General features: G+C 59.0%; 1 protein-coding gene across 1 annotated transcript; it reads right to left on the reverse strand.

The window, feature by feature from the left end:
• Nucleotides 1–5,240: 5,240 nt before the first annotated feature.
• On the reverse strand, nt 5,241–17,529 carry TGM2 (transglutaminase 2). Its single transcript, XM_035567135.2, has 13 exons — nt 17,427–17,529; nt 15,457–15,636; nt 13,330–13,572; nt 12,231–12,349; nt 11,332–11,460; nt 10,786–10,966; nt 9,735–9,870; nt 9,515–9,618; nt 9,163–9,402; nt 8,720–8,992; nt 6,870–7,030; nt 6,623–6,759; nt 5,241–6,338 (listed from the first exon to the last, which is right to left on the reverse strand). Exons 1-13 carry the CDS (start codon nt 17,434–17,436, stop codon nt 6,182–6,184), a joined length of 2,070 nt encoding a protein of 689 aa, XP_035423028.1. The 5' UTR covers nt 17,437–17,529; the 3' UTR covers nt 5,241–6,181.
• Between the last annotated feature and the right edge of the window lie 7,826 nt (nt 17,530–25,355).

Below are 25,355 nucleotides of genomic sequence, written 5' to 3' on the forward strand. Positions count from 1 at the left end.
GGTTTTTGATGACCTAGAACATGACTAGGTACTGGATGTCCTTTCTTGCCTTTGAGATTTTTTTTTCCGGAACCGAAACAAATTCCTCCAAAATTATCTGCCTATTTTTCAGCTTTCTATGCAATTACCTACTTAAGTGCATTGGGGTATTCCCTTCACTCTGCGTGCTCGAGGTATTTCTGTATAATGAATTAATGGCAGCTTACACATCTGTAGAAGGTGAAAACTTGATCCTAGTTAGCTAATGCTCAAGTCTGTGGGATGACAGGTTATAATGAGGATAAAGCAATGCTGGCATAGCCTGTGCCAGTCTGCCTACCAGTCTTCTGTGAAAACTGTCTGCAGAGAGTGTAAGGGAAGATCCTCAGATTTGGGCTTGTCTGTAATACAGCTGAAGCAACATCTTACTTTCAGGGGATGAAGGAAAGACTAACATGAAATAGAGGTGAAAAAATAATCGTCAGAGGGAATGAAAGTTGTAACTTTTGGATTGCATTAAAAGCAACCAAAAAAACTCCTGGGGATAACTGCAAGCTTTGACTCTTGTGTATTAAAGAGTTGAAATTAATCTCATTATGAACAGCAGCGGGGGGGTAAATTGACAATCTGTGTTGAGAGAAGTGAATGCTGTGGCACCAAAAGGAAGGTGAGTACTGCTGCCAGGTGCCTACAAGGGGAGAATCGCGGAGACAGGCAGTTCTCTGGAAACTGGAGGCCAAGAAAATGCCCTAAATACTTCACAAGGTTGGTATGTATCAACAGGTTTCATACCTCGGGCAACGTTTTATAGGTCAGAGCCTGTCCAGGGCTGTAGAAATAGCTTCAGAAGAAAGCTGGTGAGAGAAGTGGCGAGGCATGCTGTGCCTGTGAGCGTCACCATGTGCTCCCCGTCCCCTCGCAGGGCTGAGCCGTAGGCTGCCTGCCCAGGGCACAAGGGCTGCAGCCTCTTCCCAGCCCCTTGCTTGGGCCGGCTGCTGACAGTTGCCTGTCAGTTCTACAGCCTGTGGATGTTAGTCTTTAAGACTAGATGGAAAAAATATAAAATGTACCTCATGCCATCAAAAACAAAACAAAAAAAAGGCCTCATGAACCACTTGAGTGAAACACCACGTAGGTGTTGAGTTTTGACGGCCTCTTAAGAGGAGTGAGGTCGGGATAAGCATTTTCCAATAATTCCACTTCAGGGAAGTGCCAGAGGCATCAGCTGCTTTTTTCCTACCTGGACTTTGCTATCACCTGCAAGTTTGGGACCCACCAAATTTCCTGGGGCTAATTAGCTGGAGATTTTTGGATAAACAAGGAAGGAGAGCGAGCCATATCCAGAAGAACAGGGAAGCTGGAAGAACAGGAGGCTTAGTTTTACTGCAACAAAAAGATAACTAAATTCGCGTTAGCACTGAATGTGTTATCTTTGTATCATCTTAGAAAGTTCTTGTTTGAATAGCCGAGTAAAATGGAATCAGTTCTTCACAGGGAAGAAGGAATGGAATGTTCCCCCTCAAACATGGCAAGTAAAGAGTTTCAAATTCCCAGCTTTGTGATGCAGGAAATACCAGAGGGTTTCACAATGCAGAAGGCAGTTTGATGGATGGCAGGGAGGGCTGGGAGTGAAGGAATCTGGTTGTGATGAGTGGCACCTGATTTGGGATGGAATAATCATGGTTGAGCTTCTGCCTACCTGCAGGCCTGCATTTGGGGGATTTACTGTGCTGCTGAGTGCTAGGCCCTGCAGGGGAGAGCGGCTGAGCCACGGCGAGTCCTGGTGAGGCGGCCAGCTCAGGGCCCCTCGAGGGTGTCCAAGAAGCAAGAAAGCTTCTTGCAGGGATTATTCTGCGAAGAGCGAGTGCTTGTGGAAAGAGGATTGAAAGGAAAGGGGTGCAAATTATAACATATATGCTTTTTGTGTCTTGCAGGGAGCTGCTGCAGTTCCCAGTACCCTGCTCCTTTTCTCTCTTTCCACTTCATGTGAAACGTCTGGTGTAGGCAGCAAATTGTTTGTTTATTTGCATTTTCAGTAGGAGCTTCACACAGCACCGCTAAGTGACAAGCTTAATGAAGGCTGACACCATACCGAGCCTCTCCTTGGCGTATGCTGGAGCAGATGAAACATCGAGGCTGTGCTGGAGCAGAACGCAGGACGCTGCCAGCAGTGTCCGTGCGGAGGGGACGGGGCTGGCGGCCGCAGGAGCCCTGCGCAGCCGCGGGGTGCGGGAGGCAGCACGGAGCCCGGCCTCGAGAATGCCCGAGTCTGTGACTGCCTTCCTCCTGCTCCTGAGCAGGCTTCTGCTGTGCGAATCAATGACGCGGCCGTTCCAGCGAGATGGTGGGACATCTGCCACTGTAATTGCTACAGCAGATGACTATCATCTACTCTACTGCAGTAGTCAAATACGGTTTTAGAGATATTTTGTGTGCTGTCCAGGGAACTGAGGGGAAAGCATGTGTCAGTATAGGACACCCACGTTGCACTGTCCCGCACCTGCCTTGCGTATAATTTGGCAGAGGCTATGAAATGGTTTTCTTCACCTAATGTTGTTTAAGTGTTTTAGTTTCTGTGATGCTCTGGGGCTAGGGAAGATTAACGTTTGTTTTGGGACTTGGATGGCTTCGGATAGGTCTCCTGTTTTCTTTTGGATTAGCTCTACTGCCAGCAGCTTGGGGGGGGCGAGCAAAACCCACACCTGGCTCCAACCTGGTTGCAGAGGGGGTGCTGGGGAGGAACCTGGCCAGGCAGAGCCCCGCAGGCACCGCGGCCGCTGCTTGGCACCGCTGTGGCAGCAGAGCAGGTGGCTCGCGACAGCCAGCGCGCAGGTTCTAGCAGCGTGGTGCTCCGGGGCCTACGGGCCTCTCGAAGCCTTGCACGGTTGCTGGTGAGCGGAGGCAGCCTTTGGCCTCCTTCGGCCTCCCCGTGCCCGCCCCGCTTCTGGCAGTGGTGGCGGCGCTGTCTGCAGAGGTTTGCGTGGGGGAATGAGCACTTTGTGCACCTGAACGGTGCCCAGCACGCACCAGTCTGATTGCAGGTGTTTTACGGCCCCAGCTGGAGCCCGAAGCCCTGAAAATGATTGTAAATGCACCTCTGAGTTTTCCTCTGCTCGTGGAATTAACGTGGCACTGCAGCCTGACCGGCTCCTTATAGTCAAGCTCGGTGCTGCTGCTGAAATGGGTCAGTGTGGGAGCTGACGATCAATCCTAAGCTGATTTGGGGCTGTTTCTTTCTGGGGACGAACGAGTGGCTGACAGGAGACACTCACCTTGTCCATGGGTGCTGGGTGGCTCCCACAGGGTCCTCGCTGGTTTGGGGCTGAGTCCGGCCCTGTGAGAGCAGCGCTACCTGCGGCACTGCAAGCAGCACAACCGGGGCACAGCACCGACAGCCTGGGGCGAGCCCCGGCACCGCCGTGTCGGCTTCTGCCTCCCAGGGCCACACAGGGCGGGCATGGCAGGCACCGGGCTGTGTGTCCCCATTGTCACCTGGCCGAAACGGCCGCGCTGACAGAGGGGCTGCTCAGCGCCGTTCCCTGTGGCTCCCGTGAACGCAGGCCGGCTTCCCGAGGAGCTCTCGCCAGCTGTGGCTTCTTGTTTGCTGCTCTCTCTCCCCTGCCAGGCCCCAGGTACCCGGCTTGTTCGGGGAGTGTAAAAATGCATCTGTGTTTGTCGAGGGGGCAGACCTTTGGTGAGACTTGAAAATCTCACAGAAGTGTGTGTGTGCGCACTCTAATTTAAGGTAGGTTTTTCCTAGTCTCGGTCCATCAGCAAAGGTAAATTGGAGGTCCTCAAGTCTAAAATGAGTTTACAGTTGTTTCTTGGTAAGTCAGCATCTCCAGCCAGCTGAGATGTATTAATAACCTCTCCTCCACATGTAAACAGTCTCGCCTTGCTTTGGAACTTGGGCTAATGCTGAATTATATCTTTTCCTGCGCAAAGAGTGCTTTAAATGTTCATTTCATAATTTATTGCTTGCATAGCAGCAGTGCCTAATGCAAGGAGTCTCAGGGCTGCAGCCTTGTCCCCGGGAGGTGCTGAGGGAAGCTCGGGCAGGCGCCTGCGGCCGGTGGCGTGCTCCCCCAGCAGAGCTTCAGGGCTGGTCGCAGTGCTCTCGGTCCATGGAAAACATCTTAGAAAATGTGTGGGGCAAACACCCATGGGCTCAGAGGTGCCTTAAGTGATTCATTGGGCTCTACAAACAGTGTGGAAGGAGGGTGGGGTGGGGTGGGGGTTAATGTGGGAGAAACCAGCCTTGGAGAGAGCCAAACCCCAGAGCGAGATCATAAATGCAGCATTTGGTGTCTGTCATACGAGCTTTGTTCCTTGTCAAAGCAGCCTTGCTCCACCATGCTTCAGATGGATAGGAGTGACCTTCAGAAATAGCTGTGCTAATGTTTATTTTATCAGGACCCAGCTTCGAACCAGAGGAGATGGTTATTTTTAAACCAGGCATTGAGCAGCTTGAAGCCTGGCTCAGCAGAGCTGTGTGTAACAAATGCTCTTTAAAGTAAGGCTGTGCATCATCCCTGGCTCTGAGCAATATTCCTGACAAGGGAAAGCAGCGTGGGGCTGGTGCCTGTTAACCCCTGTGTGGCACCGCTGCTCCTCGGGGCTGAACTCTGCGGCTCCCGGCCCAGAGGCTCCGCGGTGCTGGGGGCTGGCTTCAGATCCACTGCTGGTTCTCCCGGTTGTGGGAGGACAAAATCCCCATCCCATGGATGCCAGAGCTCCTGTCTGGTTCGTGCACGGTGGGGTGGGCACTCCCCATCTCTGCCGGAGCCAGCTGGACCCGCGGGACCATGCTGATGAGCTTCTCCAGCACGCTGCAGGGCAGAGCCTGGTCTTAGGCTCCAGCAGGAGATGGAGCTTGGCCGCTGCCCCCGCAGCGCAGTGCAAGCATCCAGCAGCCCTGGCCTGGCCTGGCCAAGAGCTGTACCGTGCAGAAGGTATTCCTGTAATTTCCTCTGCGGGGTTGTCTCTGCTGCAATTTACCCCCTGTGGCAGGTGCTGCTGGGAGCCACGTGATGGGTGCAGGCGAGCTGCAGGGCCCTGGCCATGATGCAGCCCCAATGGCCCTGGGACCCCGGGAAGGCACTGTGCAGCAAAGCGCCAAACTGAATCCCCAGCGTTGGCACTGGGCTGGACATGGATGCGGAGAAGCCTGGCGGAGGTCAGGGCTTCACCCCCACCTGCCCCAGCACTGGGCGAGGACCTGCTGGGTGCCTCCCTGGGGAAAGGATGCTCGAGAGCCAGGTCTGGCTTTAGAAGTGAAAAATAGAGTTTTTATTCAGTGCTTGCATAGTTAATTCATGTAAAGGTAACGTCCCATTCCTCACCACACAGTCTCTGCAGTGACAGGAACAGTCGTTAAAGCAAATAACCTGCTTTACCTATGCAGTAGGGCTCTATGCAGTATGTATTTATATAGCCATAAATAGGTTTATGCCATATGCCTATATAGCATATAAGCAGCCTTGTGCTCACAGTATACAATCTTTTCTCTACCAAATTGCATTCAGAGAGTTTTAACTGGCACGTGTGAACGCTGCTGCTGCGCAATCAGTGCTGGAGAAGATTGTCTTTCTATTGTTTGCTTTATAAAATGTGCTCTGCTTCCCAGGGGTATGTTTAGAGCTGCAGAAAAAGGAGCGAGCCTCGCTGCCGCCTGGCTGCTGCGGGAGGGGACCCCAGGGCTCCCCTACGCCCTGAGCAGGGACAGGTGGATGGGGACGCTTCCACCTCTGCACGGTGAGGGAGAGGTGGTGAGGGGGGGGGCTCAGACCCTGCTCCCCAGGGGAACTCAGCCGGGGTTATCACTGTTATCCCGCCTGGGCCATGTCAATGTCTGCCTGCCCGTTCCCCACGGTGTGGGGTTGGCAGCGCTGGCCCAGGCCAGTGGCTGGAGAGGGGCTCAGTGGGCACCAGGGTGGTGGGCAGCGGGTGGGCGGCTGCTGCAGGAGCCCCTGGCCCCTCTGCCCTGCTCCCCTCCTGCTGCCTCCCCCACAGCACTGAGCGCTCCCGGGCAGGAGCGTGGCACTGCAGCCTTGGGGTGGCTCAGGCAGGGTTTTGCAGTCGTTCTGTGGGTCCGCAGCATCGTCCTGGGCTGAACTGAGGGGGGCCGGCCAGCCCTCGCTGCAGCAGGGAGGCAGGGGCTCGGTGTGAGGGGTGGCGATGGCCTGGGGGGGGACAGGGCCCCTCACTTGGGCAGGGGTGCGATGATGACGTTGCGGTAGCCCTTCACCCCCGTCAGCTTGTCGCTCTCGAAGTCCACCATCAGCTTGCGCAGGCCCGCCTGGCGCGGCACGAAATCCAGCCTGAACTTGGCCTCTGCCTGGGGCTCGACAGGGTCCTCGCTGTGGGGCGGGGGGGGGTCAGTGGGGCACGGACCTCCCCGTGCCACCACCTGCCCCGTGCTGGTGCTGACACAGGGCAGTGGCGGTGCTGTGGGACCCATGGGACCCCCTGCAGCACGGCTGAGCCCCCACGCCCCCTGACCAGCTCAGCCCCCTGCTCCCACGATGCCCACGTGGAGCTGGGCCCCAGGCTGCCTCTCCTGGAGTCTCCACGTGCAATCCCCCCACACCCCCCCAGCCCCTTCCCCACTGCCCGGCTGGGGAATGGGAGAGAAAGCTCTTACAACTCCTTGATCCTCTGCCCTTCGGTGAGGCCAGCTCCCTCCACCACGAACACGCAGTTGTTCAGCGGGACTGCGAGGGGGTTCACCAGCGTGATCTCTGCCACCAGCTTCCGATTCTGCATCGGCTCCCCTAAAACCTGCGAGTAAAGGGCACTGAGCCACCCGGCAGCGCTGTGCAAGCACCAGCGTGCTGGGACTGTCCCAGCCCCGCTCCCTGGGACCGACCCTCCCGGGGCCGAGCCCTCACCCTGATCTTGATCTCCGGATTCTGGATGTAGACGTCCCTGATGGCCAGCACAACGTCACCCGTCTCATACTCGGTCAGGAGGGCCACCACCTTGATGATGTTGTCCTGGGTCAGGCACGGCCCGTACTTCTCGTAGAGGATGCGCAAGGGCACGCTCTGCACTGGGAGGCGAAGCAGAGCAGGGTCAGCGCTTGCCCCCTGAGCCCAGCACGCACCGGGGAAGGTTGGATTAAGGCTTTCGAACGCTGCTCCCATCCAGCCCAGGCAGCAGGCTCAGGAGCAGCTTTGTAGGCACCCAGAGAAGCTGCTAAGTGCCCAGTGCTGGTGCTGTGGGAGGTTTTGCAAGTGTGAAGGTGCCTGCAGGGCAAAGGCAGCGCCCCGCTTCCCTTCGAGGCAGGGAGAGCAGCCCCGTCCCTTATTCGCTTAACAAACAGCACACAGCTGACTGCTGCATTTGTTATGGGCCCCATTAGGAGATCAGAGCTTGGCTCAGGCTAAAAATAAGTCTGTTCCAGCACATCAGCTGTACTACATCTCCAGGCCCTGAAGGTTTGTAGAAAAATGATCTAAATCTAAACTGTTTAATTACCAGGCAGCAATGTTAATTTGTAACAACCGCAAACCAAGGTTCAGGTTTTTGTGCGCTGGGCTGGTGCCAGGACAGCTCAGGGGCCAAAATAACGCGAGGGTGGGAGCGGCCGTGCCCTCCCCAGGAGGAGGGCTGGGAATGTCAGCGCTGCGGGCAGCAGTGGGGGACTGCGGCGCTGGGCACTGGGCCCCCCAGCCCGGGGATGGCAGTAACGGAGCCGTCCGGGACCAGGCGCTGCCCTCCCTGGGGGAAATCCTGCACAGCCCTGTGGGAGAAGCCATGGCCTCCACTGTGCAATCTCGCACTGAGCGGTACGAGGGGGACGTGATGAGTGCGGTGCAGCCCTGGGAGGAGAGCCCTGCCTATAGCACGGCTTGCTTCCTCCGCATAAAGAATGCAAGAGCAGTAACTTTTGTCCTGCTCTGAATGCATTTCCAGCCCCCTGCCTGAGTAATGTTCTTTATCCTTTCATCAAAGATTAAAAACCCACAGTGGTAAATAAATAAGGACAAAGCCCCCGAAGGAGGCATCGATCACTGCGCAGCCGTGTGACAGCGCTGCAGCTCGCACAGGCTCCCGTGTGTGGCGCGGTTTGCACTGGGACGTGCCACGGGTGAGCACACCATGGGCTGCCCGTGGGATATCTGCCCCCCACTCTGCCAGCCGGTCCCAAGCGGGGCCTTAATGCCGCCGTGATAACATGGGATCAAACAAAGCTCAAAGCGCTGCGCTGTGCCAGCCCCAGTGTGGACCTGGTGACCCTCCGGGTGGTTGTATAACGCGGGTGGGTACAACATGCGCAGGGTCAGGCAGTGCTCTCAGCAGGCTGGAAAAGCCAGGAGGGGGAGAGCTGCAGGCGAAACCCTGCCCGTGGCTCATGCTTCGTGTGTTGGGGGCTAGCATAGGCACCCAGGGCCTCGTAGCGGCTCGGTGCCTTGCGCGTGCTTGCAGCGGTTTCTGCTTGTCCCGCTGTGCCCTGGCCTGCATCCAGGGACGAGGTTTGCACAGGCATTATTTTTGCTCAAGCCATTGTGTGCACAAAGCGTGCGGTTGGCAGCTGGGATGAAGAATTTCCTCTTTGGGAGGCTGCCAGCATGGACTTGGAGCTGGCAGCTCCCTCAGGCGGGGTGTGAGCGCTGCAGGCACGGCGAGGCTCTGCCGGGTGGCACAGCCACCCCTGCCCGGCACCGCCGCCTCACAGCCCCGCGGCTCTGTCTGAGCCTGGGAACACCGCTGAGCTCAGCGCCGGCATCGCTCTTACCCGTGCGGGGCCCGAGGGTGAGGTTGAGCAGGTCCTTCATGCCGCACTGCGGGCCCACTGTGCCGTTGTAGCTGGCGGTGCGAGCGCACAGCATGAGCCTGCACACGCGCTCCGTGTCCGTGTCGTTGCTGATGACGGCGAAGACGTCGAAGTCGGAGCCGTTGTTTGCGCCCTCCGACAGCTTGATCTTGACGTGCAGCCCCTCGTCGCCCTCGCTGAGGGAGCTCTTCTCGTGCTCTGCCTTGGCAAACACTTCTCTCTCCTTTTCAGACCCTGGGGTGCAAGAAAAACATCCTGTTAGCGGGGAGGCAGCGGGGCCGGCTTTGGCTGGTGTTCACCCTCCTTGCTGGAGCTGTCTTGGCGTGGCTGCTGCGCTAATGAAATGTCCCCCCCGACCCCTGACGGCTGCCCCCTCCCTCCTGGCTGCCCCCAGGCCCCCGTACCCTCCGGGTACTTGTAGTTGTGGGTGATGTCCTCGCGGCTGTCCCTGCCCACGCTCTTGGTGCTGATGTTCTTCCCCACCACCGAGGAGTGCGTGCTCTTCCTCTGCGAGCCGTCGCGCTGCACGATCCAGTACACCACGTCGGCGTTCACCTCGGCGAAGATAAAGGGGATGTCGTACTTCATCTGCAGGTCGCCCTCCTTGATGGCCTTGACGGGGGCCGGCCCGCAGCAGTAAACCCCTGCGGGGAGCGGGGTCACTGCTATTGCCCGGGACCCGGAGGGGAGACCCCACCGGCCCCTGCTGAGCGCAGGGCACGGGGAGGGCAGGGAGGGCGCGCGGCCGCATCGCACCTTCGCTCTTTTCCTGGGGGGTCGGGTCCAGCGCCTGCCACCCGTCGTAGCCAGCTGCCAGGTCTGGTCGGGCCATCCAGGATTCAACCCAGCAGTGGAAGTTCCTGCAAGGGAAGCACGGGCACAGGGCTGAGCAGCTCCAGCCCTGCAGAGCTGGTGGCCGGGGACTCTGCGGGGTCAGGGCGTGCTGGGGTGGGCTGTGGTCCCCGCTGCCGCTCACCATATCATGTCCTTGGAGCGCCTCTCCTCCACCCCCGTCTCGTTCATGTAGCGGTCGATGACCAGGTTGCCGTTGGTGTCGTGGGCTGAGTTGTAGTTGGTCACCACCCGGCTGGGGATGCCCAGGCAGCGCATGACTGCGGGGAAGCGGGGCAGAGTCGGCTGCGGGTCCCCGGGGCGCTGCCCCTGCCCCTGCTCAGCCCTTCTGCAGCGCCAGCCCTGGGACCCTGCAAGACGCTGCCAGTCTTGGCGAGCCACGGGCGAGACGGGTGGTGCACTGACAGTCAGTTTGATGTCGCAGTAGAAAAAAGGCACAAAAGAGGCTGGAAGTGCTTTTAAGGGAGTGCACAGCCAGGCAGCACGCAGCAGCCTCATATTTAATCTCATAGCTGCCTTTTACTGCGAGCGGGGCACCCTGGGGAGCAGGGAGGCAGTTATAATGTTTCAAAGGAAGGCTATAAACTTCTGTGATTCACAGAAAATCCACTTAAGTTCTCTGCTATTTCTCTCCTCTAAAAAGAACCTCATACACATGAAATATATAAATGAACGCACACACTCTCGTGCAACCCAGAGAGCAAGGCCAAGCGTTGTGCTCAGGGCAAAACTGCGCAAGCACGCACGTGTGTCTGTGCGCTCCTTAACAAGAGGATAGCCTTGAATTTTTCTTTGCTTTTGCCCCAGATTGACTGTCTTGGTGGCAGTGAAATTATTTTGATCTGAGTGGATTCATTACTTCATTGCAAACTTGACCTTAAAGCCACTTTCCTTCTCCCAAGCCGTGAATTCAGCCCCTCCCTCCTGGCTGGGCTGTCCCTGCCAGGGCACGGAGAGCTAATTGAAAAGCCAGAGAGGTTCTTTATCATTTTTTCCCTCCCTTTCCTGACAAATTGGAATAACAGAGCTTAATTGCTAAGCATTCATTGCAGGCTGACTGCAGCCAGCCCGGGCAGCTCCCCCGCTGCAGCACGAGGCTGGGGGCACGGGGCTGCCCCCTCCCACGGGTGGGAGACGGGAGCCAGTGAAGGGGCCGGGTGGGATCCTGCTCTCACCGGTACACGCCACGGCAGCGAAGACCCAGCACTGGCCATACTTGACTGGCTGGCACCCAAACTTCTTCCACCGCTTCAGAATATCCACGCTGCCAATCCAGGCCATCGGGCTCATCCCGTCGTCGTAATGATCGTCCCACCGTCCCAGCAGCACCCCGCGGTCCTCATCGTTACAGTTGACCTGCGGTGCGACAGGGCGGGCTGCGACAGGAGGAAATGCCGCCGGACAGCCCTGGGTGGCCTGGCACGAAGGGACAAAGCTCCCTGGGGCAGCAGCAGGCTGCCGTGGCAGGGGAAGGAATGCCTTCCTCCAGCTCGTGTGGGCTGCCACCCTCAGCAGGTAGGGATGCAAGAGCTGCAGCGGGACGTGCATGGCCACAGTGCTGGTGCTGCAGCGGCGTGCACGGGCACACCGGGGTGCATGGGCATACTGAAGTGTGCACAACTGATGCATCGCAGTGCACTTATGCATCACGGCTGCAGTGGAGGGGCTGTTTGGTGGCCAGCCTGGAGGCGTCGTGTTGGCCAGAGCCCTGTGGGACTCACCATGGCGCTCACCACCCTGCCGATGTAAACAGGGTCGTTGCGGCGGGAGCAGTCCCGGTTCTGGTCCCTCAGGAACTTGGGGTTTGTGTCCAGCAGGTTGAGGCAGATGGCCAAGATGTCATCTTCAAACTGGTGCAGAGGGAGGGGAGAAAACACATGTGAGGTTGTGCAGCTGTGGCGGGGGCAGCGTGGCAGCGGCCAGATGACTTTGTCCCGTTTGTGGCACCACGATAAGGGGCTGGGGCTGACACCAGCAGGAGGCTCGGCTCAGGAGCAAGCTCCCGCCCTCATGCTGGGGCCGGATCCTGCTTCCTGCAGCTGCTGCTGCACAGAGGTCAGGCATGGGCAGAAAATAAATCTCTGGGGGAAAACCACCTATTTCCCCATCATCCGATGAGTCAGGGCTTCCCTGAATTGAGATGTGGATCTCCTGAGAGCCGTGAGCCCCCGCCCCACAGCCCATGGGGGTGCTGCATAGAGCCCCAGCTTGAGCTTGGGGGGCAGCTGGGCCCCCCCCAGCACCCAGGGCCCGCAGCTTGGCTCTGGGTGATGCAGCTCGGGGCACAGGCGCTGTCTTATCTGTGCGGCCGGCACGGCTCTGGGGAGCGCTTTATCGAGCAGCAGCTCCCCGGCGGCACCGATTAGAAGTGTGCGGCCCCAAGCCGGGCAGCAACGCTCCCCATGTTCTTCCAGGCTTTGAAGTTGGCACATTCCCGCTCGGAAATGAGATTTTCGTGTATTTGCTCTGTGGGCACACAGTGGCACCGCTTCCTCCCCAAAGTGCTGGCTGGGTTTGGGGTGCAGGGTGCGTGCCGTCTGGGGAGCACGTGTGGCTCCCGTGCCCTGTGAAGCCGAGGGCTGCGGCAGCCTGGGGTCCTGGGGGGCCGTGCCCCACGCACCTGGCCGAAGTTCCAGGGGGTGGAGGTGATGTAGTCCCGGGCGCCCTGGTAGATGAGCCCCTGCTGAGACAGCACGTACTCGCGGCGCTCGTCCTCGTCTCGGAGGTAGACCGTGTCCTCTGCAGGGGGAAAAACAGATGGGGACGGGGATGGGGACTCTGCCACACACCTTCTGGTGCTCCCTACTCAGAGCCCCCCCCAGGACATGCCACGGGCAGCCACTGAGACAGAGCTGGTGGGGAAGGAAGCAGCAGGGGCTGGGGCTGGAGCTGCTCCTGCCTGAAGAGCTTTTGACCCGGTTAGATCTGAGAAGATGGGAAAATTTCAGTGGGCTTGTGTTTCCCTTTTTCATTCTTTACTTATAACTCTCTTATTTCTCTCCCCTTTTGTTTTATGTAGTGGCTTTTTTTTTTTCCCAGGAGTGGAAATCTCCCTGGCCTGAGAAATGAGCAGTGGGAACTGGGAGTGCTGGCTGAGGTCACGACTCGCATAGAAACTACTGCTGGAAAAAATGCTCTTTACTGGAAATGTTTTCAGGGACCAAAACCATACATCTCCAGCATCAGCGTTCAGCACAGCCCCGGGTATGTGAAGCTTCCTAAAAGCCCTTATCTCTGGAGCCAGCACAAAGCGTTTGGGATTCAGGAAATCACTCGTTTCAGCCAAGGTCTCGGGAGCAGGACAGCGTGGGGCTGCTCCTCGGGGCAGAGGAAGGACGTGAACAGATGAGAATCTGAACAGATGAGAATCTCAACTGTTGTTTGCCCAACTGTAATTAAACACTGCAGCACACATTCTCCCTTCTGTGTCCTGCCACCCGAATTTCACCTGTACAATAGCAACTTTGAGCCCCCGCACACTGCAGCGTGCCCAGCAGGCACCAGCCCAGGAGGCGCAGCGTGGGGGGAGCTGGGGGCTTCTCCCCAGCCAGGAGCTGCTGTCAGGGGCTTCCCGGATGGGGCACTGGGTGTTCGGGGTGCTGGTCAGAGGAGCTGTGTGTCCTGGGGCACGGGACGGGGCTCACGGCCTGCTACGGGGGCCCACAGAGCAGGGAAACTCAGCTCTGGAAGCTCCGGTGTCGGAAAGGCAAAAGCCTCACCTGGGTGCCAGGCGTTGAAGAGCAGAACGAAGTCCCCAATGCGGAAGCTGGAGCCCTGGTAGCCGGTGGAGGCCTCCAGCGTCAGGCTGTAGCGGCCGACGCAGGCACTGGCAGGGGAGCAGAGCGAGACGCAGAGCGCGGCCCCGTCCTGCTGCTGCACCACGGCGCTCCAGGCCCCCTCCTCGGGGAAGTCGGTCAGGGCAAAGTGGGACCTGGTTCCCGACGTCTCGATGGGGCAGGGCCCTGCCAAGCAAGAAGACATCAGCTCAACCCAGGCTCTGGCTTCCCACACAGAGGGGTGTGCAGTGCCCTGCTTGGTAAAGCCCAGGGGTGGCTCTGTCCCTGTTTGGGAGGGGACAGGGACTCAACCCATTGGGTCCCTGGGGGCCAGGATGGTGGCAGAGATGCTCACCCAAGGGCGATGCCCTGCCGAGCTGGGCAGATGGAAAAAACTCACAGAAGCCACCTGAGCTGGGATGCTTTGGGATGGAGGGGGCCCTGCTCCCTCCTGGGACAGACAGCAGGCTTTGTTTCAGGGGGCACGCATGCAGCCCAGGAGGAGAGGAGGGCGAGGCTTTGCTGGGCTTCTCCTCCCCAGCCAAGCAGCCAGGTCCTGGTGCGAGCACGGGTCCTGCCACAGCCCTTGGCACGCAGCTGGAGCCCTCACCACGGGGCTACTTTCAGCAGGAGCTCTGCTAAGCACGCGCAGCCTCAGGCGCGGCTCCAAACACCCCAGTTAGCCGTTACATCAGCGGCTGCGGCGCTCGAGCCGAGGACAGAGCGATCTGCGCTGGCCCCCCGAGCCCTCGGCTGCGTGGGGCCACGAGCCTTCACGCGTGTGTCCAAGCCACCTGTGCCGAGGCCGGCTCCAAACGCCGCTCCCCTGGGAGTGGGGTTGCCTGGCCCCGCCGGTGATGCTGGTGCCTGCACGGGGCGGGCTGGCAGCCAGGCAGCAGGGCCGGTGCCGCCTGCTCCTCCCCGGGGAGCGGCCGTGTGCTGGGCCCCTGCCAGCCCGCGCCCACAGCGAGGGCGGGACACCAGGCGAGCCACCAAAAATACTCATGAACTCATGAGAGTGACACAGCTTCTCCTCCGTGTCCTTTAGGGAAGGCCAGGCTGAGCTATCCGTGTCCTTTTGGCAAGGCCCCTGCTGGGAGCCTGCCTCCACCTCCTCCCCGCTGCGAAACCTGCTGTCCTGCAGCAGCATCCCTGCGCCCCAGGGGCCAGGGCAGGGCTCTTAAAATGCAGCTAATCTAAAAATACAGGCTCTATTTTTGCACCGAGCCATTCCCCTCTCTCCTGCCGGAGGTGGCACAGGAGGTGGCACGTGTCCTCGGGCGGTTTCGCTGTCCCATGCGGATGGGTCAGGCCTGGCAGCTCCTGCTCCCTGCTCCTCTCCAGCCCCACGGGGCTGTGGGTCCAGCTCCCGGTGAGCGTCCTGGCTGGGGCCACTGCCAGCAGGGCTGTGCGGCCGTGTCTTGGCTGGAGCTGAAGCTCCTTTGCCCTTTTTTTTGCAAGTGCTGCAGCCGTGCTCCGTCCCACCTGCAGCCGGCTCCGCCAGCCTGTGCCAGCGTGCCAGGAGCGGTGCGGGAGCTGGGGGTCCTGGCTTCACAGCCTCCGTCACCCCAAGGGAGGAGCTCAGCTTCCCGGAAAAATAATGCTTTACCCTGTGGGGAACCCCTGGTGCACTTTTGCTTTGAATTCTGGCCTGGTTGACTCAGCAGGATACGGTCTCCCTAAAATAGCTCTTGTCCAAGAAAGAGTTTCCTCTTCTTTTGCCCGTGGCTGGCCTAACCCCTGTGCAGGGTGCTTGTACCCAGCTGGTGGCCATGGGAGCAGTGTCCCTGTCCCTGTCCCCTGCTGCCCTGAGCAGGCTCTCGCTGGAGCTAAAAGCAGCGGTGGGAAACTCCTCTGACCCCGGGGTGATGTGGGGGGGCAGTATCAGATGATCATCAGCACAGCCTGAGGGAGGAGGGTCCCACCCTGACCCTCTTCTTGCTTTATTTCCCTGCCACCTCCTCTGCCGGGAGGAAGCGGGGGCTTGCAGCGGGGAAAGGCTCAGGCAGAAGGCCCCTCTCTGGGCTGTGTGCGGCTGGGGGTTCTCCCGCGGGGCGCAGCGGTACTCACCCGTCTCGACGTTGAAGGCCAGTTTGTCCACCCCCTCCTCGTAGCCCCTGCCGGAGAAGTGCAGGGTGATGGTGAAGGGCTGCCCCCGCCGCACCACCAGCTGCTGGCAGCCCATCTCTGCCGTCCGGTGCTCCCGGCCATTGCTCTCGCACTGCAGGTCCCACGTCTCCAGCTCCAGCTCTGCAGAGGCAGCAGTGGGTGAAGCTTTCCCCTCTGCAGCGTCTTCCCTTGCAGAGAGAGAGATCCCGGCCCCGGGACGTGGATGTGCCCCGCACATCGCCCTGCGCTCAGTCTGGGAGTGATTTCTCATTAACCTCACCCTGAGCCCGGGGCCTTGATATGGGGCTCCGGCAGCCTCCTCCACCCAGCCCCGTGCCCCCTGGTGTGCCCAGCACATCCGTGCCCGGGCTACAAGCACCCCTCCTGGAGGGCTGCACCGGACGGAGCGGGATCGCCACTGGGAGCGAGCTGGGATGGGGGCAGAAGCCCTGCAGCCAGCCGAGCTCCCAGTGAAGCGCTGCTCTGCTGGCCCAGGTCTGTGCCCCATTTCTCACACCACGGTGCTGCCATCCATGCTGTCAGCATGGAGGAGGGACAGCATCCAACACCAGAGAAAAGCCCAGTGCCCGTTTTTACGTTCTGGGAGGCTTTGGGCCTGTGTGCTGGGGTTTGCTGTCTGTCCCCTCCAAACCCCTCAGAAGAGGAACATTGCTGAGCTTGGGGAATGCCAGCGATGTTTCTGTGCTTCAGCAAGGCGCTGGGCAGATTTCCTGCTCTGTGATTGCTGAGAAATTGGAGAGACCAAGCATAAATTCAGTGACAGAGGCAGCGTTCGATTCCCTGGCCTCGGGCGCTCAGCTCCGCTCTGCCTCCCAGCTGAGACGCTGATGCAGGCAGGGCTCTGTGCCGGAGGGCCAGCGGCCGCAGCCCCGCCGCCCCAGGCAGCACGCTGCAGCAATGCAATATCGTTCATCATCGTTCAAGACCAGTGACCCTTGAACGCTCTGGCGGCAGACTGATTAGTTGCCAGAATAAATGAAAGCATTTAACGTTGGAGATCACAGTGCAAGCTCAGCACCAGCCAGGAACCGTGGGGCGGGTGGCTGGGGCGATGCTGGGCTTGCTGCAGCTCTCCCTGGCTGTGCCCTTCCCACTGCCCGTGTGCTGGGAGCGGTGCTCTCGAGCCCTCCTTGGGCTGGTGCTGGATGCAAAGAGCTGACCCTGAGCCCTGCATTCCCGGAGCGAAATGCAATCCCCATGCCTGCTCCTCCGGGCACGGGCAGCCCGCAGCGCACACTTGCGTGCAGATGCAGAGCTGGGGCCGCCTGCCTGTAAATGAGGGCAAGGCTCACCCAGCTGGTCCCCTGGGACCCTGCAGTGGGGACAGAGCACAGAAAGGACCTTGTCCTTGTCACGTCCAGCTTTGTGAGCAGAAACACTGCTCGGTGCTACGCCACGCAAACTGAGTGCGAGCCTCGCTGACACCGAGCTACGTGAGAAGTTGTGTTTGGGACTTTGGAGATGAGCTGCGTGCGGGAGCAGGAGCTCAGGTCCCCCCATGTCTCCGTGAGGGTTACCATCCTCGGCGGTCCGAGCAAAAAGCAGCGACTCTTTCGAAGCGGAGGTGTCTCCTCCCCGGCTGGTCAGCGCCAGGAGGGCGGTGGGATGCCTGCGGTGCCCAGCACGGCTCGGCTCGGCTCGGCTCAGCTCTCCCGGGGGCCTCCGCTCGCGGGCACCCGGGGCACGGCCGGGGGCTCCCCCCGGGACGGCGCCTTACCCCTGCCCCCCGCCCACCCCGAGCAGCCCCCGCGAGGAGCGTTTCCGAAGGCAGGGGATGCTCGCCGCCTCGGCCCGAGCTTCCAGGAGCCCTCGCAGCGGGGCGAGGCGGGGGCTCACGCTGCCCCCAGCCCCCGGGCTGCCCCCGCCACCCGCTCCAGCCTTCGGCTCGCTCCCAGCTTCGGGGCCCTTACCTTCGGCCATGGTGCCGGTGCCGGTGCCGGTGCCGGTGCCGGTGCCGGTGCCGGTGCCGGTGCCGGTGCCGGTGCCGGTGCCGGTGCGGGCGAAGCGACCACCCCCGCCCGGCCCCGCCGCTCGCTGCCTTTATAGAGCGGGCGCAGCGTCCCCCCCCCGCGGCCGGGGCCGGCTGGGGGGAAAGAAAGGAAAAACAAAGTTTCCAGGAAACAGCGGTTCTGGTCCCACCTATTTTAAACAACAACCGAAAAATAAATTAAAAAAAAAAATCCGCGGGGGCAGGAGCGGGGCTGGTCCCGGCACCTGCGGCCGCAGCCCCCCCGTGCGCCCCCCCCGAGCAGCCTCCGGGGAGCGGCGGCGCTGGGTCGGGAGCGAAGCAGCGGGGGAGGGGAGGGGAGGGGAGGGGAGGGGGCCGCGCAGTTCCCACCGAGATGCCAGAAGTTTGAGGAATGCTTTCTCCTTATAAAGTTTTCTTCCCCCTTCCCTTATCTCCGTCCGCGGCCATTTCTGGCAAGGGCCGAGGCTGCCTCGGGGCCGCAGCTGCCAGCCCCCTTCCCGTAAGCGCATCCCTCGGCGCTGCCCCGGCCAGAGGCAAACGTGCTGGAAGCCTGCTGCCCCCCCCCGGACCGCTGCCCCGTGCCCTGCAGCCCTTGTCCCGCTCTGCCAGCGGGGCCGGGGGGGCTGCCCGCCCCCGGAGCCTTCCCTCGTTCCCCTTCCAGAGTGCCCGGGGCTGGAAGCTCGCTGCGTCTCGGCAGCTGCTGGGGCTAAAAGGATCTTCCCGGGGGTGGCAATGTCCTGAGAGCTGCTGGGCTCCGTCACTTGGTGAGCTCAGGGCCACCACCACCCCAGGACCATGCCGGCCCCCAGCTCCTGCTGTGTCCTGCGGTGCTGAGCCCCGGGCTCGGCCCTGTTGCTGCCCCCGGCACAGCCGGATCGGCCCCGGCACTGGGGCGCTGCTGGAGAGGGGCCCCTGGCAGCAGGCAGTGTTTGTGCTGGGAAGGGTTGCAACGAACCATGCAGCCTCTTCCAGCTCCACAAAGAGCCTTTTTCTGTGGCAGAGCGGAGCTGGGAAAACCCCCAGGAGCCAGAGCCTGACGGTGTGGCTGGTTGTGGCCCCACTGCGGGGCTCCAGGGGCATGGGGACGGTTCTGCAGCAGCGCTGCCCCGTGCTGCCCTGCGCGCAGGAGCTGGGACCCGTGCCGGTGGCCCGGAGACCCCCTGGCAGCAGGTGGTTTCTGCTGGCCCTGCTCCCAGCTCTGCCTCCGGGGCACCGGAGCCTTTGCCACCAGCGGTGACACGTGCAAACATGTCTGGGCTCACGTTCGGGGTGCCAGGCTCAGCTCTGCCCACACAAGCCCTCTCTTCCTGTCTTACCGCAGGTGAACTTTGGATAAACTCGTTAGCCTCAGGTCCTCAGGTCCTGCTCTCTGAAAGTGCTTAATTTGCTCTGGTTAATGTGTGACAAATAGCCACTTAACGGCACTGCCTTCTCAGAGCAGTCTGAAACATTTTTCTCACCCAGCTCCCCCTGGCTCGGGGGCAGGAGCTGCCTGCTGCCTGCAGTGGGTCTGTGCCCTTGGGGGCAAGAAGCCAGGCAAGTGGGGCCTGAGGCTGGTGGGGCTTCAGGGACTGACATGGTTTTTGTCTGGTTTTCAGGCCAAGCACGGAGCAGGAATGCTGGGCAGCATCTGGCCCTGGCCGTGGGTCTCAGAGGCAGTCTGAAGGCTCAGCGTAGACACCAGGAGTCTCAGCCAGCAGCACTGGGCTGAGCCTGTGCTGGCCACAGCTTTTGCCAGTTCCTCTGCAGCTCTTTGCTGTGGGAAAAGAGCAAGAGGCACAGAGAGTCCAGGTCTGATCCCAGCATCCCAGCAGAAGGAATCCCCCCTTGTTTCCGGTGCCTGCTCCATTTACACCGCATACAGGGGAGGCTTCTGTCTGCCCAGGCACTGGAAAATGCTGCACATAGGAGGCCAGCCACACCAATCCTGTTATTTTTACTCTCTTTAGCAAGACAAGGTTGCATTAAGAGGGTATTTGCACTGCTGGATGCCCAAAATAACTCATTTGCTCAAGGTGTTCAGTGGAGGGTTGAGCCTTCCCTTGCTCCCACCCTGGTCCTGGAGCAGCTTCAAAGCGGGCTGGTTCCTGGCCCCCGAGGTCACGGCACAGGCAGAGCCGGGCTGTTTGCTTTCCTGGGTGTGTGCGCTGGTCACCAGCTTGCAGGCGTTCAGCTGCACAAGCACACCAGCACACCCTGACTCAGGCTCTTTCTTGTGCAGGCAAATAAACAAGCCCATGAAAAGGGACAGTGTCTTCCCCTGAGCTGATGCTAAATCGGCAACTGACTCCTAACCGATCTGCATGTTTGCCTGGATCCCCTCCCGCACCGAGGAGGATGCCTTTGGATACATCAGACATGGAATCAGGCTCTCGGCATAAAATCAGCCAAGAGAAGATATTTCTGAGAATTGCCGAGTGCAAAAATGTGGAATCAACCTCAGAGGTGATGAGGCAGGCAGATGATAAGCAGCTTGTCTGGAAAACCTGGGGGCAAAGCGCTCTGCCATGTTTGTAGAGGGAAGTATGAAGAGGAATTCATGATTTCACAGCCTTTGTTCTCAAGCCGAGCCTGTGTTTACCGTTTAAGAAAAGCAGAAGCCAACCTTTCACATCACCATTTATCCAGATCCAAGCTCTGGGCTGGGACCGGGGTATGGGGCCGGGTGGGCAGCATGGGCTGGGTGTCGGCGGTGCGGAGCAGGGGCTCCCCGGGCAGCGGGGCTGCGCAGGCAGGAGGAAGCGTGAGCGGGGCACAGCATTCCTTTTGCAAACTGAACTGCTTCACCCTGATCTGAGTTGAATTCCAGTCTTCAAATGTAATTTCCAATCATCTTGCTGGAAAAACCTCAACCCTGCTTCCCTGACAGGGCCTTTGTGTCGCTGAGGCGCATTTCCCCAGTAATCCTACACCTACACGAATTTTGATGGGTGTCCTCATGAGGAAATCAAGATGGTATCTCAGCCTCGTTCATGGCTTTGATTTGTAACAATGCTCATGCACCTCTCAGAGTGCAAATTTCCAGAATTAAACACCCGAATCTGCAGGATCCCTGCAGGACGAGTGACGTGCTCACGTCTCTGGTGGCAAACGGTGACCGGGGCAGGCTCAGCGCCTTCTGCCCCATCCGCCCCGTCCGGGGCAGCTCCCAGCCATGGGCTCTGGGCGAGGGCCATCACATGCAGGTTCCCACCGGTCCCTCAGTCCCTGGGTTGGCGGGGGTCAGGCTTGAGTTGTGCTTGGGCCTTGGTGTTCAACCCTTTGGAACCATCTATGGCCCTGTTTTCTGGGATTTGTTTGTCCTTCACTCTAGTTTTGTTCTCTTTTTTTTTTTTTTCTTTTTTTTCCCCCATGCTTCAAAATGCCTTTGGCCATTAGCAGCTTACATAGCGCCAAGAGGCTGTTGTGATGGGAATGGAGCCCGTGGCAGCTCCACTGGCACCAGCGAGCTGCGCCCTGGTCCAGAAGGGGCTTGGGCTTGTGCCTGTAGCTGTTGTCCTTGAGCCTTTGCCTTGCCTCAGCTGGTGCATTTCTCCTAGCCCTGGACAAGGGCACAGCTGCAGCTCTGCCTGGAGAGCTTCCCAGCCCCGGTGCCTCTTGCTCTGCCTCTTTCTTCCTTCCTCTTCCCTCTGTCTCTCTGCGGTTGATAACTCAACATCCCTCCCGCCCCCGCAGTCTGCAAGGCCGGGATCATGAGAACTGGGTGGAGAGAAGGAGGAGGATGAAGAGGAAGAGGAGGAGGAGGATAACGATGATGACGATGGTGATTAAGGAAGATGATGATGAGGAGGAGGACCCCACCTGCAGACCAAGCCCCCTGCTTAGCTCTGGCACTGGTGCTGCCTGCTCTGCCGGGGCAGGGAGCTCGTGGCTCTGCTCTGGCCACCACCACATGCGGACACCGAGCCAGCCCTGCCCCTCGCGGAGCACACCGACACGCACACAAGCTGAGCCGGGGCACGCGCCCAGGTCCTGCTGTGTGCGCATCCGTGCTCCTCGTGCGGCTGCTCCTGGTCCTGCCCTGGGGATCCCGCCGGGTCTCCAGGAGGAGCAGGGGGTCCTTGAGCACTGGGCGAGGCTGGCGTGGGATGGGAGGATTGAGCAGGGCCACCCGGTGGCTCTCCCAGCCCTGTGCACAGCCTCTCCTGTCCCACGTGCGGTGCTTTCTATTAAAAGCCACTTGCTGCAGCCGATGCCAGGCTCGGGGAGTTCTTGCCCCGCTGCTTTGTCTGACCCAAGTGACCCATTTCTGTCTCCAGGCTGTTTTTGTCTCCTTCTGCATGTAAAATTTATTAGCTTTTTGGGTTTGGAAAAGAAGCATTTTCAGAAGGCCTCCCGGGAGCAGTGCTCATGGGCTGACAAAGCCGCTGCAGCCCCAGGAGCCCCGCGTGGGAGCGCGGCCCCACAGGGACCCCCTGCGTTCCCTGACAAATGGCTTTGCCATTTCATGGGTGGGAAAGAGACATTGATTAACTCCTGCACTTGCCTTTCTGGAAAGGTTATAGCTTAATTGGTCAGACTCAGAGTCATAAATCAGGCGCTGAAGGATCAGCATAGCTAAGAAAAGTTTTGCAGAATGTTGCAAAAACACTTATTGGTAGGATGCATCCAGCTGTGCCCATGAAGGGCTGGGGTGCCAAGGGCAGCGAGAGCATCAGGAGAAAACTTTTTCCGTCTGCTGAGGAGCAGGAAATTCTCAGTTCTGCTATCAGTTAATCTCAGGATTTGCAAAATATATTTTTTTTATTATTCTTTTCTTTTGGAAAAAAAGAAAAACAGGAAAGCCATTGTTTGTTTGATTCAGAAGAAGAGATTTTAACCCCATTTTGGAAGATTATTCTCTTTCTCCATGGGAAATGCTGCTCCCCTCTAACTTAAAAAACAAAACCAAAAAACCCACAACATTTTCCTAGCAGAGGAAGGAGTGGAGAAGGAAGAAAAAGGCTTTTCCCACCAGGGCAGAGCACAGCTTGTACTCCCAAGCAGTGGAAAAGGCCACCCAGACCGGCCGCTCCTCCCTGCTGCAGGCCGGTCGGAAAGGTGCCGTGCATCCCACGGGGCGCGGGAGGATGCCTCGCACCGGGCAGCCCGCCTCCGCCGGGCATTGCAGGGAATTTGGGGCAGATCGCCCCGTGTTGCAGTGAGGCTGAAATCCTCCTCCTCTTCCTCGCTGCTCTGTGATGGGCACCGCTGGCTGCGAGCACGGGGTGAGGAACCTGGCTGGCCTCTTGCCATCCCTGGGAACCAAAGCCCCAGGGGAGTGCGAGGTGCCCGTGGGACCCTGAGCGTGCGGCGGGCGAGGCGTGCGGCGGCTCCGCTGGCCAAGCGCGGGGAGCGGGGAGGGGAGACGGGCACAGCTGTGAGGCATGTATTATTGAAGTCGGTAGTTATTTCTTCTCTGATTCTCCCCAGCACTCTATTGAGGAATTAGGATGTTAATATGAGGAATCGCGAAAAGACACTCCAGACATCCCCACTACCGCTGCCGCACTGCTGCTCCTCACAATGGCAAAGTAGAAAACGTTCCTGGCTGACGGGTTCCCGAGGTGCTGGGCTGGCCACGGTCAGCCCCCCACCTCCCCACGTGCCCCCTGCAGCCCCCTCACTGCCTGCTCTGTCCCAATGCAGCCATCGATCGCCAGGCTGTGCCGGCCTGATGCTGCAGTCAGGGGCTCAGCATCACCCCCAGCACCCGTCCTGCTGCAGGGTTTGTGCCTCTCGGTCTCCAGCTCGACTCTTCTCTTTCCCTCCCCATCACCAATCCCAGCCTTCCGCCACTTGCTTTGCCTGCACTCATTTCTTGCATCTCAGGCTGGGGACTCCCTGGACCTGCCTCTGGTTCCTCGGGCAGCCTGTGCTCTCCCTCCCTTCCCCACAGGCTCATTTTAAAGGTGAGGCCCGGCTGTTGCCTGCATGATGGGTGTAAAGTGCGTGCTCTGGCTGCCAAACTGGGGGCCGGGCACCAGCATCTCTCTAGGCAAGGTTAAGGGACACTCAGAAGCAGAAAATGGCTTTGCTCCTCATGTGATGATAATAAAGAACAACAGAATGGATTTTAGTGCCTTTTCAAAGGGCTCCCAGGAAACTATTTATTTAAACACAAGGAAAATAAATGAAAAATGGTGAGCATCTTTTTCTTTTCAACATGGAAGCTAAAACAGACATTGCTTGCTACAGATAAGCAAAGAGGCGACTTTCCAAAAGAGGGTCATAAAGCCCAAGGCTCTGTCCCTCATCATTTCTGCCCTTCATGTGTCTGGGTTGTTTCGGTGCTCTGACCTCATATAACCACTGGAAATGGCATAGGGAAACAGCAAAGCATAAAGCATCTTCTGGAGCACTGTAGGTGTTATTCTTATAAACAAGCAAAGCACTTCAGAATCAATAAGGAGTTTTACTCGTGGCCGCTAGAGAGATTTCATCTCTTGAATTATATGATGGGATAAACGAGATCCCAATCCGGCTGCCACCTCGTGTATCCACAGCTATCTGTTCACAGCCGGGCTGAAAGGCTCCCAGAATTAATTAGAATAATCAATCCTAAAAATGACAAAAGTATTGATTAGCATTTTTGTCTCCTCACAGCTTGGCAGGGCTGTGACTCCAGCAGTATTGCAAAAGTGATAAAAAGCAGCTCCTGCTCTGGAGGGAGGACGCTTACCCAGGGACACAGTGTGACAGCGCAGCATCGAGGGGGCTATGTGCAAGGATGGCATCGCCCAAATGCTTCCACGTTATAGCATTTCAGTAATAATATTCTAATTCCTCTTCTCTGCTCTCGTTTCACGTACTCAGTGGTTCATTTTCGATAACAGACCGTGCTGGGCCAAGCTGATCCCTCCTGGTTGGGATGAGTCTTCAGAAGGGAGTCCTGGTGGTCGGGCAGCGCCCGTACGGGGCTGGCACGGGAGGGACGAGCCGTGTGTGCCTGGGCAGGGTGCAGCGGCGGCCCCGGGCATCCCGCTGGCTGGGTGCAGCTGCCAGCTGCCCTGCCTCGCTCCGGTCCCACGGGGTCCTGCAGCCCAGGGTGCGGGGCTGCCCCTGCGGGAGCTGAGCAAGGGGCCGGGGCCGCTCTGCCCTCGGGCACCCACACATCCACAAAGTCTTGGCCAGCTGCTCGTAGGAAACACTTGAGGGAAATGCAGTGTTTGTGCAAGGCGGGTAAAGCAGGGCACGGAGTAGGATTTCACAGCATAGGTGGGGGCAGAGTTCGCAGAGCCCACGGTGAGAGCCGCTGCTCTCCGTGCCCTCATTTATGCACTGAGTCAGCTCTGAAGTAAAGGGCTTTCTGAAGCCCTCAGACCTGGTCCAGGGCCAGATGATTGGGAAAGGGTAAATATCATAATACGAAGAAGTAGAAAAGTGGCCTGGCTGGTGTGACCTCAGTGAAATTCAGGACATGGAGATAATTGGAAAATGGAGCAAAATTGTCTGGGTTTAACCCAAAATGGGTCAGGCAGACATCACCCGGTATCTCTGCATGATAATTACTTTTAAGCCAAAAGGAATGGGACAGACCTCAGCTATCTGGGTTTCAGAAAGGCAGAGATAGAAGTGCTACTAGGGAAATTAGCATTTAAGCAGGAGCAGATGGGGTTTAAAAGGACTGCGAGTAGGAGCGGGGACCCAGCACGACTGCGAGAGGAGCGCAGGGCAGCGCACGGCAGGCTGGCGGCGGGTGCCAGCACCAGAGGGTCAGAGCACTGCCCGTGGGCGGGGGGCTGCCGGGCCTGCCCCAAGGGACGAGGTCAGAAAAGCTCGTCTTGGTGAATTTGGCAAAAACAAGGCCGGAGGGGGTGTGACTGATGCTTACAAACTCTGGGATGGGCAAGTGCCCTTTAAGCTGCGGAGCAGCACCGCGTGGGACTGC

The sequence above is a fragment of the Cygnus atratus genome, chromosome 16 (assembly GCF_013377495.2).
Source record: "Cygnus atratus isolate AKBS03 ecotype Queensland, Australia chromosome 16, CAtr_DNAZoo_HiC_assembly, whole genome shotgun sequence".
Classification (NCBI taxonomy): Eukaryota; Metazoa; Chordata; class Aves; order Anseriformes; family Anatidae; genus Cygnus; species Cygnus atratus.

Excerpts from the sequence above, each read along its gene's own strand:
- TGM2 (XM_035567135.2), bottom strand. Across the intron at positions 12,350-13,329 it reads CTTCAACGCCTGGCACCCAG|AGGACACGGTCTACCTCCGA; the intron begins GTGAGGCTTTTG and ends TTCCCCCTGCAG. Across the intron at positions 8,993-9,162 it reads CAACTACAAGTACCCGGAGG|GGTCTGAAAAGGAGAGAGAA; the intron begins GTACGGGGGCCT and ends CTTGCACCCCAG.